The 15,065-nt window shown below is 52.8% G+C and overlaps 1 protein-coding gene across 2 annotated transcripts in view; it reads left to right on the forward strand.

Moving 5' to 3' along the window:
* The window catches only part of LRP5 (LDL receptor related protein 5), a 100,240-nt gene that overhangs the window by 61,985 nt on the left and 23,190 nt on the right, over positions 1-15,065 (forward strand). For both annotated transcript variants that reach the window (XM_072970464.1, XM_072970463.1), the window contains exons 8-13: positions 3,116-3,332; positions 5,052-5,341; positions 7,356-7,582; positions 8,760-8,944; positions 11,462-11,785; positions 13,841-14,040. In XM_072970464.1, coding sequence (XP_072826565.1) covers positions 3,116-3,332; positions 5,052-5,341; positions 7,356-7,582; positions 8,760-8,944; positions 11,462-11,785; positions 13,841-14,040 — 1,443 coding nt within the window. The remainder of the gene's footprint in view (positions 1-3,115; positions 3,333-5,051; positions 5,342-7,355; positions 7,583-8,759; positions 8,945-11,461; positions 11,786-13,840; positions 14,041-15,065) is intronic.

Here is a 15,065-nt window from a genome sequence, read left to right on the forward strand (position 1 = left end):
GGCTTCACGGGGCAGCTGCAGCCAGGCCCCTGACAGACTGGGAGGAGAACCAGGGTCTGGGTGGCACTCATGGCACACAGATGGGGTTTATGGAATTGAGTCCAGACTGCGGGCGGGTCTGCTCCCCCTCCAGGTGGGGCCTCCCGCCGCCCTGTCTGGGACAGCCATCCCGATGGAAGCAGGCAGAGGTGGCAGCCCCTCAGATGATTAGCTTGTTGCCATCGTGACAGGTGGGAGTCAGGGTGGCTCCCAAGGTGGCGTGGGTGTGGGCTCTGGCTGCCCCCTCACTGGCTCGCTCTGGGAGGTGGCCCTGGGCTTCCCTCCCCACCCAGTCCCAGGTTGGAGCCGTGTGGGTGGGCGTGGGTGCAGCCCCCACCCTCTCCCTGCACCCCTAGAGCTGCCTCTGTTCCTTAGTTTTCCCATCTTGGGCTCGGAGTTCCCTGGGATGCCTCCTAACCCTCTTCCTGAGTCTAGAGCCTGTGGGGCTGAAGTTCCTGCACACTGGTGCTCAGCCCTTCCCGTGACTCCAGCCGCACCCACAGGACCCTGTCTCTCGCCCTTTGTTTGCACCTTCGCCTCCCACAGCTGGGCTCCCGACCCAAGAGCATGTCCCTTCTTCCTCCGACCTGCCAGAGCTCTTAGGTCTTGTGCCACAAGATTCAGCTTTATTTGTAAAAGTAACCGAGACTCACTGTCTCCCTGAGCTGTCTCTAATTGATGTCCCCTTGGGCCCTGCACTCCCTCCTCTCCCTTTGGCAGTGCTTCTTGGCAGATGCCAGGCCTGTGACAGCCCAGCGTGGGTCCCCCCTAAGCCGTTCCTTCCATCCAGAGCTCTTTCCTGAGCCACGTGCCAGCTGCTCCCGGCCCTTGGAAGCCTGAGTTACCTCCAGCCACCCACTAAGGTCTCATGCATGGGGACAGCTCGCCTCCTCCTTGCAGCCAAGTGCACGGTCTTCACAGCTGTTGGCATCCTGGTTCCTGCCTAAAGACCGAAGCTGCAGGGCCTTCCAGATCCACCTGGGCTTGTACTCTCACTTAGCCCCGGAATTATCATCATCGTCATCATCATCTCACGCGGCTGTGTCTCCCAGAGCAAATGAGAGCTCTCTGAGCTTGAATTGGGGTCTCCATGCTGACCTCCTGGCAGGCAGTCGGGACACCCCAGGCCTGTGTCAGGAGTGACCTCTCCTTCCTTCTCCCTCCCACACACTGTGTAGCTCCCACTTCCCTTGCCAGGCCCTTCCTCTTGCACTTCCCTTTCCCACAGCTACCGGATGGGTCGTCTCTGAGCAGAACTTGCGTTACATCATAGCACCGCGCTGCCTCCTTCTTCCCCCAGCTCCTCCCTACCCCTCCACGAGCATCTATTCATTCTGCAGCTTTCTGTGAATGGCGCCTCGTGCTGGAAAAGCAGTAAGGGGCAGACCGTGCCCTGGTCAGGGTCAATGTTCTAGAGGGATGCAGAGGAGAGGGGATGGGGGCTCGGAGGGTGAGCAGGGGTCTTTCAAGTCCCCCCGACAGCACCTCAGCTCTTTTCCGGCCATGTTTGTTCTGTCCCTTTGAAGAGGACATCCTTTCACTGACTTGTGTGTGCTCTGTCTGCTTCCTTCTGTTTCTAGGGGAGAGGGGGAATCATGCCCATTATTACTATTTTTAATGGAGGTACTGGGGGTTGAACCCAGGACCTCGTGCACACTGAGCATGCACTCTACCACTGAGCCATACCCTCCCGCCCCCTACCACGTCCATTATTAATCCTGAAGTAGGCACCCCTGTGCACACACCATGATCAGGCGTGTCCCTGGACATTGGTTACAGCTATTCTGAGTAGGAACAAGGATGGGCCTTGCCCTTTGTGGACTTGCGCTGTCTTTCTAAAGCTTCCTCCGCCTGCTGTTTCCCTCAGGGTTGCTCTGACCCAGGGATGGAATAAGCAGAAGTCTCACAGGCCAACCCACAGTCCAGGCTATTTGGCTTTTGGTTTTTATACTTTGAAATGATCGAAGTTACCCGGGTGACTTTAGCTGCTCTGCTAAAGTTACAGGTGGAGAGACGGAGGGCCATGGGGGTGCAGGGACTTGCCCGTGGGACAGAGCTGGGGTGGTGCCAGCCCCTCCTGGATGACCCACCAGTGTTGTCCTGTGCTATCAGAGGACCAAAATCTTTTCTGCTCAACACATACCCGATCTGTCTTATGTGTTTGCCACCTGCAAAACAGAGGGTTGGTAGCTGTTTTGATGAACTGGAAATACAGTCTGTCTGTAGGAGGCCCATCAAGACGTGTCTTTAATTCCCTGTGTCTCTATCATCTTGGCCTGAGAGCCCGAGACTTTGGATGTTGCATTTTTATCGTCTTCCTTTTAACATAAGCTTCTACAAAATCATCTGTCATCAGAATCACGTCTTATCCTGTTTGTCTGAGTGTTTCAGTTGGTTAAGGCACTTTTATGTTTGACAGTATTTTTCTCGTCTGTGGCTTTTGTGGTTGATGCTTTTAATCAGCACTGATGCTTCAGGAAAAAGATCGAGCTTTTACAGCTCAGTGAACGGCCACTCGTGTGTCTGGGGTTGGAAAGCATCTTGGAGCTGTTGGCTCAAGACTTAGCACCAGAAGCGTCCTCAGAGTTCCCCTGGTCCTGACCAAACAAGAAACTAGTCCACAGACAAGCGGGAGGCCTTGCCCAGGGTCTGCAGGGCGTTAGTCGTCCAGCCTTTTGAAGCTCAGCCCCGTACTGAGGCTGTGATCCGGTGCCTCCTTGGGTTGCATCTGGGGCAGACGTTGCTAGTCAGCGTGCCCACCCCGGGTCTGAGCCCCGCACCTTGGTACTCCAGGCGGCCACTGCCAGTAGATCAGCAGTGGTCGGGGAGAGGACACCTGTTTGCCTTGCCTGTTCCAAACCACCCCTAGCACAGCATCCACACCCAGGTGGAGAGGTGGTGGGGAAGAGCCCCTGAGCTGCCCCATCACGAGAAACATCTTTCATTTGGCTGCCCCAATGGGCCATGGTGCCCGGCTTTGTGCGGTGGCCTGGCCAGGTGTGGACAGAGCTGGGCCCATCGTGTTGCAGTCAGCTCAGGCCTGAGGCCTGCTTAAATGGCATCTGCCGTCCTGCAGGTGATCAACATGGATGGGACGAAGAGGCAGACGCTCCTTGAGGACAAGCTCCCGCACATCTTTGGCTTCACGCTGCTGGGGGACTTCATCTATTGGACCGACTGGCAGCGGCGCAGCATCGAGCGCGTGCATAAGGTCAAGGCCAGCCGGGACGTCATCATCGACCAGCTGCCCGACCTGATGGGGCTCAAGGCTGTGAACGTGGCCAAGGCCGTCGGTGAGTCTGGTCAGCTGTGCCCTGGCTCGTGGCTGCCTTGTGGTACACAGGCAGCCCCGTCTGAGGCTGAAGCTGGAGCTGGGGGTGTAAGTGTCCGACTCGGGCTCCCACTCTGGGGCTGTATGGGACAGGAGATGGTAAGAACATCTGGCTAAGGCCAGGCAGCTCTGGGGGGACTTACTGACCAGGTATGATGACTCGGCAGTGGTGACGGACCAACACTGCTGGAAATAACTGTCCTAATAATGGCTAACGTTTGTTGAGTGCCTGCCATGTGCCAGGCTCTGGCTGGGTGCCTTAGGCCCAGAGTAAACATCTACACTAATTATAGTATCGCCCCATTAACGCCAGGGAGAGGGAGGCCAAGCTCAGGACTCAGGCCTGGGTCTCCCTCGACCTCATCGCTGGCCTGGGCTGTGACTGTTGTCCATGGTGACCGGGCTGCACCCTCCAGCCCACACCTTTTATCTGAAAGCCAGGATCCGCACAAAGCTCACTTAACACAGTGACTTGTCTTTTTATGAGTAGGATTCCAAATGCAGGTCGACAAGCTACGTTGGGGAGAGTTGTGTCTAGCTGTGGTGGGGGGGCGTATTGGGGAACAGGACTGTGGTCCCAGCTGGGGCCCCAACGCCTAGTACAGAACCTGCACATCAGAGGCTCTCAGCAAACCTTTGCTGGAAGGAAGGAGGGAGAGAGGAAGGAAGGACCAGAGACGCCCCAGGGCTTGCCCTCCACGAGTTTACAGTCTCATGGGTGACACCCCAGTGTTAGCTGTGCTGCCAGGTGGGTGACTGTCGTTGAGACGTCAGAGGGATGCCTGGCTTTAAAACACGAGGGGGGTCATTTGGGGTTAGGGAGCAGGTAGAGGACAGGGTTTGCCAGGCAGCTAAGCAAAGGCCTGGAGGTGAGACTGTGGAAGGACCTGGTGGGTAGCTAGCACATCTCTGTCTCTGGGAGAGGCCTTCAGTCACGACCTGCACTCCTGAGACGAAGATGATGGAATCAACAAACTTAGTTTACCAGTGAAAACAGCTTCGTTATCTACCGTGGTGGTGACCCACCGGTGAGTGAGTGTTTGAAAAACAAAAAAATAAAACCCCAGAGATAAGGAAAATGATGTATCTGTGGGATGTGATTTAAAGTTAAGAAATTGGACCCCTCCCTCCCCACCCCCTTCCTCTCTCTCTCACGTCAGGATTTACTGAGGAAGATGGGGAAAGGATTCCTCGTTTAGCTGAAATCCTTAACACTAAGTTAAAGCCAGTTTTAACAGCGCCCCAGCAGATGAGTGAGATGCACGGGCCGGCCAAAAAGATACGGATGCCGGGTGCCGTCTGCTGTACTGAAAAAGAGGTGCCTTGGCTGTCCTGGGTGAATCCGAGTTTTTGAGGGTGCTGAGAGTGTCGGTGACTCGGGGGGACCGTCTGGGTGGTGTCTCGGGCTGCAGTCCAGTCGGCAGGCTGGGAGTCCAGGCCCGGCCGAGGGGGTGAGGGGGTGTGGGGTGTGCGTCTTGTCCCCAGGTTGCCACGTGGATGGAACGGGGACTCCCTGGGCCCAGAACCAGCCATTCCCTGTACCAGGGGAGTCGCCTGGCCCCTGTCATTCATACCTGCAGCCCGCAGTGGGTGCCGGGCGGAAACGGAGCCGTGCCCGACTGGGCTGGTGGCCCCCGTCTGTGCGGGGCTGCGAGCGCCTAGAGCCTGTCCTCCCGTCCAGGAACCAACCCGTGCGCGGACAGGAACGGGGGCTGCAGCCACCTGTGCTTCTTCACGCCGCGCGCGACCAAGTGTGGCTGCCCCATCGGCCTGGAGCTGCTGAGCGACATGAAGACCTGCATCGTCCCCGAGGCCTTCCTCGTGTTCACCAGCAGGGCCGCCATCCACAGGATCTCCCTGGACACCAGCAACAACGACGTGGCCATCCCGCTCACGGGCGTCAAGGAGGCCTCCGCGCTCGACTTTGACGTGTCCAACAATCACATCTACTGGACGGACGTCAGCCTGAAGGTACGGCGGCCGGGGATGCTCCCAGCACGTCCCCGCCTGTGCTGCCTGCGCCTGGCCAGCCACAGTATTGCCTCGGAGGCTTACAGAAGCTTTTCTTGATTTAAAAAAAATTTGAGGGGAGGATGGTTAGTTAGGTTTGTTTATTCATGTATCTATTTTAATGGAGGCACTGGGGATTGAACCCAGGACCCAGGACCTTGTGCATGCTAAGCACGTGCTCTACCACTGAGCTGTATATACCCTCACCCTCAGTTTTTCTTTATTTTTTTATTTTGTAGGGTTTTAAAAACTGAAGTATAGTTGCTTGTACAATATTATATGTTAAAGGTATACAATACAGTGATTCAGGTTTTAAAGGTTATACTCCGTTTATAGTTATTATAAAATATGAGCTATATTCCTCATGTGGTAAAATATATCCTTATAGCTTATTTTACACTTAATAGTTTGTGTCTCTCAATCTTTTACCCCGTACTGCTTATTTCCCCTGCCCTCTCCCCACTGGTTGTCCCTAGTTTGCTCTCTACGTAATCTGTGAGTCTGCTACATTTTTGTTTTATTTACTACTTTGTTGTATTTAGTTTCCACACAGAAGTGATACCATAGAGTCTTTGTCTTCCTCTGCCTGACTTACTTCACTTAGCCGAGTGTCCTTCAAGTCCATCCATGTTGCTGCAATTGGCAAAAGTTCCTTCTTTTTGATGTCTGAATAGTATTCCAGTGTATAAAAAGTTTTTTAAAAAGGAACTATAATACTGGGGGAAGATATAGCTCAAGTGGTAAAGCATATGCCTAGCATGCATGAGATCCTGGGTTCAACCCCCAGTACCTCCTCTTAAAAAAAAGTAATAATAAATAAACCTAATTACCTCCTCCCCCCAAAAGAAAAATAAATTGAAAAAAGAAGTCCGGTAAAATTGGAGCAGCACTTTAAAAAAACTATAATATTTATTGTAACTTGATTGAAGCCAATAAAATATTAGTGATCCTGTGGTAGTCAGTAAGCATGAATGATTATGGCGAGCAGGTCCAACAGAAACAGTTTAATTATCTGTCTTTTATTCTCCCATTGATACTACATGGTTCTTTATTTTTTTTTCCTGATTTTAAAAGACATAAGGTTCATTGTAGAAAGAGGGAGATAAACAGGAAAAGTATAAAGAAGAAAATAGAAATGTTCTTCTTTACCTCCAACAGCCTGAGCCAACCTTGCTGACATTTCAGTGTATTTCCTTTGAATTTTCCCGTTAGTGTTTCTCATGATTACAGTCACATGCTTCATAGAATTCTGTATCCTGGGCTTTTTCACTTCGCATTGTAACAGGTATTTTGCCAACTTAATACAAACTCTTTAGCATAATTCTTTAAGTGTGTAAAACATTCCACCGCACAGAAATCCTTATCATACTTAACTGTTCCCTTACCTTAAGTGTTTTCCAGTTTTTTCCAGCTTTAAATGATACTGCAGTAACAAACATCTCTGTGTGTAAAGCCTCTCTAGTATTTTTATTCCTTGGATAAAATTTCAGGAGGAAAATTCCTAGATGAAAGGATACAACTGGTTTTAAGGGTCATAATATATGCGTATGTATTTAACATTTATTTGCATTATATAAAGTTTTATATATCACATAAAGTTTATATATGGTATATAAATTGATATATAAACTATATATTATATTAAAATGTATATATTATATAAAATATAATGTATTTATAATTATATACTATTATATAAAATATATTTTTTCATATTTTAATAAAACATGTATATAGCCAATCACTTCTTTTAAAAAGGTTGTATTTTCTGCTTTTCAAATTGTTCATTTAAAAACTCAGATGTTGGAGGAAAAGTTTAAATTGGAAAAGGAAGAAAAAGAGTAAAAACTTGAATGTTGGTGGTTTGGTCCCAAATATGGTCAGCCATTGCCAGGAGGCCAAGGATCTCATGGTTAGACATCTGCAGAAACTCTGGTCTCTAACCGGTGGCCCTTTCCTCCTCACCTGCTCCTAGACCATCAGCCGAGCCTTCATGAACGGGAGCTCTGTGGAGCACGTGATTGAGTTTGGCCTTGACTACCCGGAAGGCATGGCTGTCGACTGGATGGGCAAGAACCTCTACTGGGCGGACACCGGGACCAACAGGATCGAAGTGGCCCGGCTGGACGGCCAGTTCCGGCAGGTCCTCGTGTGGAGGGACTTAGACAATCCGAGATCGCTGGCCCTAGACCCCACCAAAGGGTAAGGGCTATTTTTGTCTGGCACGCATGTCCCTGTCCCCCGTCCACATCTCTGCACCAGCCAGTGCAGTGATGGCCGTAGACCAGGGCAGGTGACTGGGGCCGGCGGGACCCTTGGAGGTCATCTGGTTCATTTCATAGAGGGGAAACTGGGGCCCAGAGCAGAAGGCAGGAAGGGAAGCCCCTGTATCAGGCACTGCACTGGGCACTCCAGGTGGGTCATCTCATTTTGGCATCTGGGCACTGCAGGGGGTGGGTATCTTTGTACCTGATTTTGCAGATGCAGAAACTGAGGCTCAGAGAGGTTAGGTGACTTACTGAGGGTCACTTAACTGGTTGGAGCCGGGCTGGGCTGAGAAGTTCCATCCAGGCTCCTGGCCTGGGCTTCTCCCCTCTGGCTTCTTGAAGGCCCCTTAGCTGAGGTCTAAAATCCATATGCTTTTCTCTGTCGGGCAGCCTGGGGACCCTGCGCTGGGGCCAGAGGGGCCAGGGTGGGGTCTTCCTCTGCACACAGTGCTCACCCCATAAACCATCAGCGATGTCTTTGTAGCACCCCAAACCCTGCCTGTTATGTACTCTGTTAGGGAGGGAAATATTTCTGCATGGCGGAACAGAGAAAGGACCAGTTTTAGTGAAAGGACCAGTGAAACATACATGATTCTAGAATGGGGAGTCCTTCCCTAGAGCCACTGCTCGAGGACAAGGGAGGAGGACCGGCTGGTGGGGGCAGCAGAGCCGAGTTCATATCCTGGTCTTCCATTGCCTCTTTGCCTCTGGGCCTCGTTTTCTTCCTCCTTTGAATAAAGGGACTGTATGCCCCGATTTGCCCACATTCCTCCTGCCGCTCCTCCATCACCCCACATCCTGTCTAGTTTAGTGTTTGTCTCCGACACAAGTGTCCCAGCCTGGATGTCCTGTTACACAGTCCCGGTTTGTGTCTGTGAACGAGAACATCAGCGCTTAGCTTGCAGGGGGGCTGCTGCGGGACTTTCGGAGGCAGGAGGTCGCCGTGACCACTCCTGGGGGAACGCTGGGGTGGTGGGGGCAAGGCCCGTGGAGCCCCCGCTTCATGAACCCTTCAGGAAGTCATCGACATGGCTGTCCGGGGAGGGAAGGGCCGAGACGGGGAGATGGCGGCAGTCGTGTTCCCTGACCTGCCCTTCTCCTGTGGCTTCCAGCTACATTTACTGGACCGAGTGGGGCGGCAAGCCCAGGATCGTGCGGGCCTTCATGGACGGGACCAACTGCATCACGCTGGTGGACAAGGTGGGCCGGGCCAACGACCTGACCATTGACTACGCTGACCAGCGTCTCTACTGGACGGACCTGGACACCAACATGATCGAGTCATCCAACATGCTGGGTGAGGGACGGAGGGGCCTGCGGGGAACGGGCATCCCTGCTGGGGCGACGGCCACCCTCGGCCCCCACTGCGCTGTGCCCTTGGCCTGCCAGGCCCAAGCCCACAGGAGGTGTGGACACACCCAGGTGCTGACCCAGCCTCACCCTCTCCGGGGATTGTTCCTTTCTGCCCCTGGTGCCGTTGCTGTAGACGTGTCCCTAGAGGCCCCGATGACAGCTATTTCTTATACACCTACCGAGAGCCAGGCCCCAGCTAACCCTGTGCCAGGATTCTAATTTGACTCTACACCACATAGCAGAGCTTTTCATTGATGGAGAAACCGAGGCCCAGGGAAGTCATGGGACCTGCGTAATGTCCCAGGGCACTGCTCAGACCCCGGGGACGCTTGCTCCATCTCCATCTGACCCTGAATACCTCCTGGGAGACGGCATCGTTGTGGGACCACTCATAGGCTACACTCAACACCCTGGGACTAGGTTGAAAACAAAAGCTAAAAGAACCTTTGCTCCAAGTCACCCAGCAGTGAAGGCAGGATTTAAGCCTAGAACACGTGACTCTGGACTTGGGGCTTCTGGGGTAGGGAGGTGGTTATACTAAGTCTCTTGGGTGAGGCCAGGTGGTGGGGCCTGTGCAGTTGAGAGAATTCAGCTTCCTTCCTAGTCACTGCTGCTGCCACATGGTTGTACTCATTTTCCAGAGGAGGAAACTGAGGCAGAGGTGGGCTGAGTGGCTTATCCCAGGTACTATGTAGACAGAGCCAGAGCGAGAGCCCCAGTGACTGCCCTGGTTTATGAGGCCAGGAGTAAGGTTTGAATGTGTCTTCAGGGGCCACCCCGGCCCCACAGTGAATTACAAGAGGCCTGTGTGCTCTGCTCCTGGCTGCCTGGTGGGTCATGTGGCCAGACCACAGTTCATTTCACAAGTCCTTTGCCGCTGGTGTTGGAGTGGCATCAGCGCTCCATGGGGACAATGCTGAGTGCAATGTCTGCCTCCGCCCTGTTGGGCAGATTTCCCTAGGACTGAGCTGGGGGTGTCACAGATCAGTGTCAGCTTGTGCGCCTGTCCTGGGGCTGCTGTGTCACCTGACCAGAAATCTAATGGCTTCTAACAGCACACATTTAATCTCTCACAGTCTGGACGCCGGAAGTCTCAAATGGGCTAAAATCAAGGTGGCAGCAGAGCTGCCTTCCATCTGGAGGCTCGAGAGGGGAATCCGTTCCCTGGCCTTTTCCATCTTCTAGAGACCTCCTACGTCCTTGACTTGTGGCCACTCTCTCCATCCTCAAAGCCAGGAGTGTTACAAGCATCTACCAACCTCTCTTACGGTCCTGCTCTCTCTTACAAGGACTCTTGTGTTACACTGGGTCTGTCAGGATAATCTGGGCCAATCTGCCCATTTCAGAATCCTTCCTGTAGCCACACTGGCAAAGCCCCTTTTGCCATGAGAGGTAGCACATTCATGAATGCCGGAGGTTTGGGTGTGGACCTCCTGGTGGGGGAGAGGGAACGTTATTCTGCACGTAGCCTTTACCAAGCACTTACTTTGTGCCAGCATTTTGACCCTTCTATGTGCGTGATCTCACTGAATATCACAGTGGTATCACAAACCTCATTGATTGTTTTATCACAATTTATTACATTTAAGTATCCTGGATGCCCCCGAGGGCACTTGTAAGAATACCCATTTTGCAGATGGGGAGACTGAGGTTCAGGGAGCTTAGACAGCTTTCCTGAGGTCACATTCTGATCAGGGGAGGAATTGGGACAGGAGTGTCCAGGCCGACCCCAGAGCCTGGCTCCAATCACTGTGGTAGACTGCTAGGCTGAAGGTTTTATTTGGAATTTTTATTGACACGTACATACAGTCAAGTACAAAAGTCTTCAGTGGACGAGTTGAGGAATTTTCACGCGCAGAGACGTGTGTGTTCACAGAAGGGCAGCCTGCGGAGCTCCCGCGCACATCAAAACAAGGACGCTTCCAGCCCCAGAAGGTTCCCTTATGCGGCCTCTGAGTCAGCCTCCTCAGGGGGCATCGCAACCCTGACTTCTAGCTACGTGTTCTGGTTGTGCTGTTCTAGAACTTTCTGTCAGTGTGACCATACGGCGTCCGGCTTCTTTCTCTCAGCCTAATGACTGAGAGTCCCCCACATTGTCATTCTTTCTCGTTGCTGCCATTCCCGTCATGTGAAGATCCTGCCCTTTTTCTATCCGTCCGACCACTGATGGACATGTGGGTTGTTGCCGGCTTGTGGCTATTTCGAACAGTTGCTGCTGGGCTCCCTCCTGCCTTTTATCTGGGTGGACGCTGCGTGCATTTCCCTTGTACTTTAGGAGGGGCATTGCCTGCCCCCGGGGTAAGTGCGCACCCAGCCTCAGTGGACCCTGCTGATTTCCTGAAGTGGTCACACACTTTGTGAACCTGACGCAGGTTGCCAGGCTGCAGGTCGAACTGGGTCACCGAAAGGGCCGCCCCGGGCTGTGCTGTTGCTGACGCCACACCCACGTGTCTCCACGTAGGTCAGGAGCGGGTCGTGATTGCCGACGACCTCCCGCACCCCTTTGGCCTGACTCAGTACAGCGATTACATCTACTGGACAGACTGGAACCTGCACAGCATCGAGCGGGCCGATAAGACCAGTGGCCGGAACCGCACCCTCATCCAGGGCCACCTGGACTTCGTGATGGACATCCTGGTGTTCCACTCGTCTCGCCAGGACGGCCTCAACGACTGCATGCACAACAATGGGCAGTGTGGGCAGCTATGCCTCGCCGTCCCCAGCGGCCACCGCTGCAGCTGCGCCTCTCACTACACCCTGGACCCCAGCAGCCGCAACTGCAGCCGTAAGTGCCTCACTCTCTCCCCACACCTCCCTCCTGCATTAGCTGTGGTGGATAAGGGAGAAAGAAGCTTTCTATCTGGGGATACCTTGGTGCACATGGGCAGTTGGGCAGGTTGTGCACTGCACATGTTGCATAATGTTACCTGGAGGCTCGGGCTGGGTGGAAGACCTGTTGCTTCATCAAGACACAAGCAGTGGGCCAAGCCCTCAGCTAGCACGTTCCTTGGGGGCCTCTCTGGATGTGAAAAACAGTCTCTGCGGGGAGCACTCACTTCTGGAGCCAGGCACTGTTCCTTGTGCTTTTGATAGCACTTAATCCTCCAGCCTAGAGGGTCGGGAGTATCACTGTCCTCGTTTCACAGACAAGGACCCTGGGCACAGAGAATTGCAGTGACCCTCCCAAGGCCACACAGCTGGGAAGATTTGAACCAGGTTTGAATCCAGGCAGTCTGGCCCTAGAATCCCCACCCTTGACCCCTTGCTGTGTGGCCTCACGTCCACTTGCGTAACCCTCACACTGACCCTCTAAATCACATAGGCCTTTTTGTTTTCATTTCAATAATAAGAAAAGTGTAGTTCAGAAGCCTGAGAGTGACTTTCCCACGGGCCCGCAGGAAGAACAGGTGTGTCCTGTTGGCAGGATTTTCTCCTGTGACCTCAGCAGAGAGCTGGTTATAACCCAACCTCTGCGCAGCGCTAGGCAGTTTATTGAGCTCCCTGTCATCGGGGCCTTGTCTGAGCCTCTCATGTCCCTGGGCATTAGGAGGACTGGGCACCGTTAGCCCAATTGTGTGGCTGAGGGACCTGAGGCCTCGGAGGGTTAAGGGGCTCATTTGCGGCCCCATGCTGGTATGTGACAGGCCTGGGGCCACAGCCTAGGACTCCTTACCCTTGGGCTCCCTTTGGTCCTGTTGGCCTTGCCCTGGGGGTTGTAACCTTGAAGGGTCAGGCAGAGATGCAGGTCACCTACCACCCAGAAGTGATGTGACTTGGGTGCCAGCTCCTGCGGCCAGCAGACCCGGGGCCATGACTTGGATTCATATGGCCCAACTGTGACTCCAGCAGTGGCTGCAGCTGGTGTCTTCACACATCCTGGGTGGTGCAGAGTCTGAACCTAGGCAGCTTTGCTCCCTGATGGCTCTGAGGAGCATCCCCAACACCCGGGGCCCCTGTTCACTTCGTGCGGTTCTCAGCAGTTCCTTGGAGCACCTAGAAGCACACAGCAAATCCCACAGCCACTCAAGCATTGCACACACTTGTGGGTGGGAGTGTGGTGTGCAACGCCATTACCTCCTTGTGTTTTAAGTCTTGATAATCTAAAACAAAATGGACATTTTGGTTTTTTTTTTTCAGAGGAGGGACTGGAAATTGAACCCAGGACCTCATGCATGCTGAGCATGCGCGCTACCACTTGAGCTATACCCTCCCCCGACATCTAGTTTTTTTAACTGAAACATTGTGTTGTGTATTTTTAGCAAAGTGATTCAATTATACATACATACATATATATATTCCTTTCCATGTTCTTTTTCGTTATAGGCTATTACAAGGTGTTGGATATAGTTCCCTGTGCTCTACAATAGGGCCTTGTCATTTGTCTGTTTTATATATAGTAGTTAATATTTACAAAGCCCAAACCCCCAATTTATCCCTCTCCATTCTGTTTCCCTGCTGGTAACCGTAAGTTTGTTTTCTATGTCTGTGAGTCCTTTTCTGTTTTGTAAAATAAGTTTATTTGTATCCTTTTGTTTTTTTAGATTCCACACATAAGTGATATCATAGGTATTTTCCTTTCTGTGGACGTCTAGTTTTAGAATAACACATGCACTTATAAAATATTGAAGCAATAGGGACACGTGTCACGTAGAGAATGCAGTTGCCCGTAGTCCACCCCACAGAACAGCTTAATGTCTTCCCAACGTTTTTCCATGTGCACCTAGTAGGTACACCCCAGTCTACTTTTTACCGTAAAATAGAGTGCCGCCCTCCCTGCCCACGCACCCCTTGGCCCCCAGACACTGACTTGCAGCCCCCTCCTCTGTTTGCCTCACTCCAGCGCCCACCACCTTCTTGCTGTTCAGCCAGAAATGTGCCATCAGCCGGATGATCCCGGATGACCAGCACAGCCCAGACCTTGTCCTGCCCCTGCATGGGCTGAGGAACGTCAAGGCCATCGACTACGACCCACTGGACAAGTTCATCTACTGGGTCGATGGGCGCCAGAACATCAAACGAGCCAAGGACGATGGGACCCAGGCAAGTGTGCCTGTCGGGGGCGCGGGGGCTGGGGGGGGCACTTCCAGGAGGAGCTCGCCCTGGCTGTTTCCAGGCTCCCCTTGCCTTAGTAGATGGGGTGCTGACAGCACAGTTTTGGGTAAACGATGATTTGGGCTCTGATTCTGTCATCGGCGGGTGTAAGCCTGAGCACTTTGCCTCCCTTGGAGTGTGATTATATGCGGAAACTGGAACGGATAGTTGTTTAAGTAGTGGCGGTGGATGTCAGACCCCATGGGATTTTTTTCCTTTCTACAGTGGTTTTGTGCAGGGTTAGTTGCTATTGGTTATTCTAGATTTATCTTTTATTTCACTTGAGTTGTAGAGTCAGTTCTGCTATAATGCAATGTACATGTTTCTGAAAATCACAGTGCTGTGCAACATCACACAGTACAGACCATGAGGCTGGTGGGAGAAGGGGGGCTCAGCGTGCAGCACTCAAAACCCCATCGGTGACACACTGAAAAAAAAGAGAGGAACCGGGCGATACAGGGGCGCCTTTCTGCAAGTGTTAAATGGTTTGGTACACAAACGCTTCAGTGGATGTGGTGCTTGATCTTGAAAAGATCTGAGGTTGGCCGAGGACGTGGGGCTTGGAAGGTTGCAGCTTGTGGGTTTTTACGGAACAGGGACAGGAGGACTGTCTGAGACAGGACGTAATGTAACTCCAGTGTGGATGGCGTGGCTCCTGACCGGCGTGAGCTGGGGGCCGTCGGGGGCGTGCGCGGCCGTGTGCCCCTGCCCGCACCGTGCTGGGTGCGTGCTCTGCACTTGCCTGGTGGTTCTCTCGGGTGCAACTGTGCATCAGCAAACACGAAATCCGCGGTCTGCTCAAATTGTCCCTGAGGCAGCCCTGTATTGGAAAAAATATGTGTTTTCCGAACGTGAGTTCTAGCAGAACTGACTGCTTTTCTGTGTTAGGTTTTTGTGACCCTTTCCAGAAAGGAGATTGAGACTGCAGCCTCGAGGTGCACCTGGGGTACCCACCCGTGTGGCAGGGAACAGTG

This window comes from Vicugna pacos, chromosome 10, assembly GCF_048564905.1.
Source record: "Vicugna pacos chromosome 10, VicPac4, whole genome shotgun sequence".
Taxonomy (NCBI): domain Eukaryota; kingdom Metazoa; phylum Chordata; class Mammalia; order Artiodactyla; family Camelidae; genus Vicugna; species Vicugna pacos.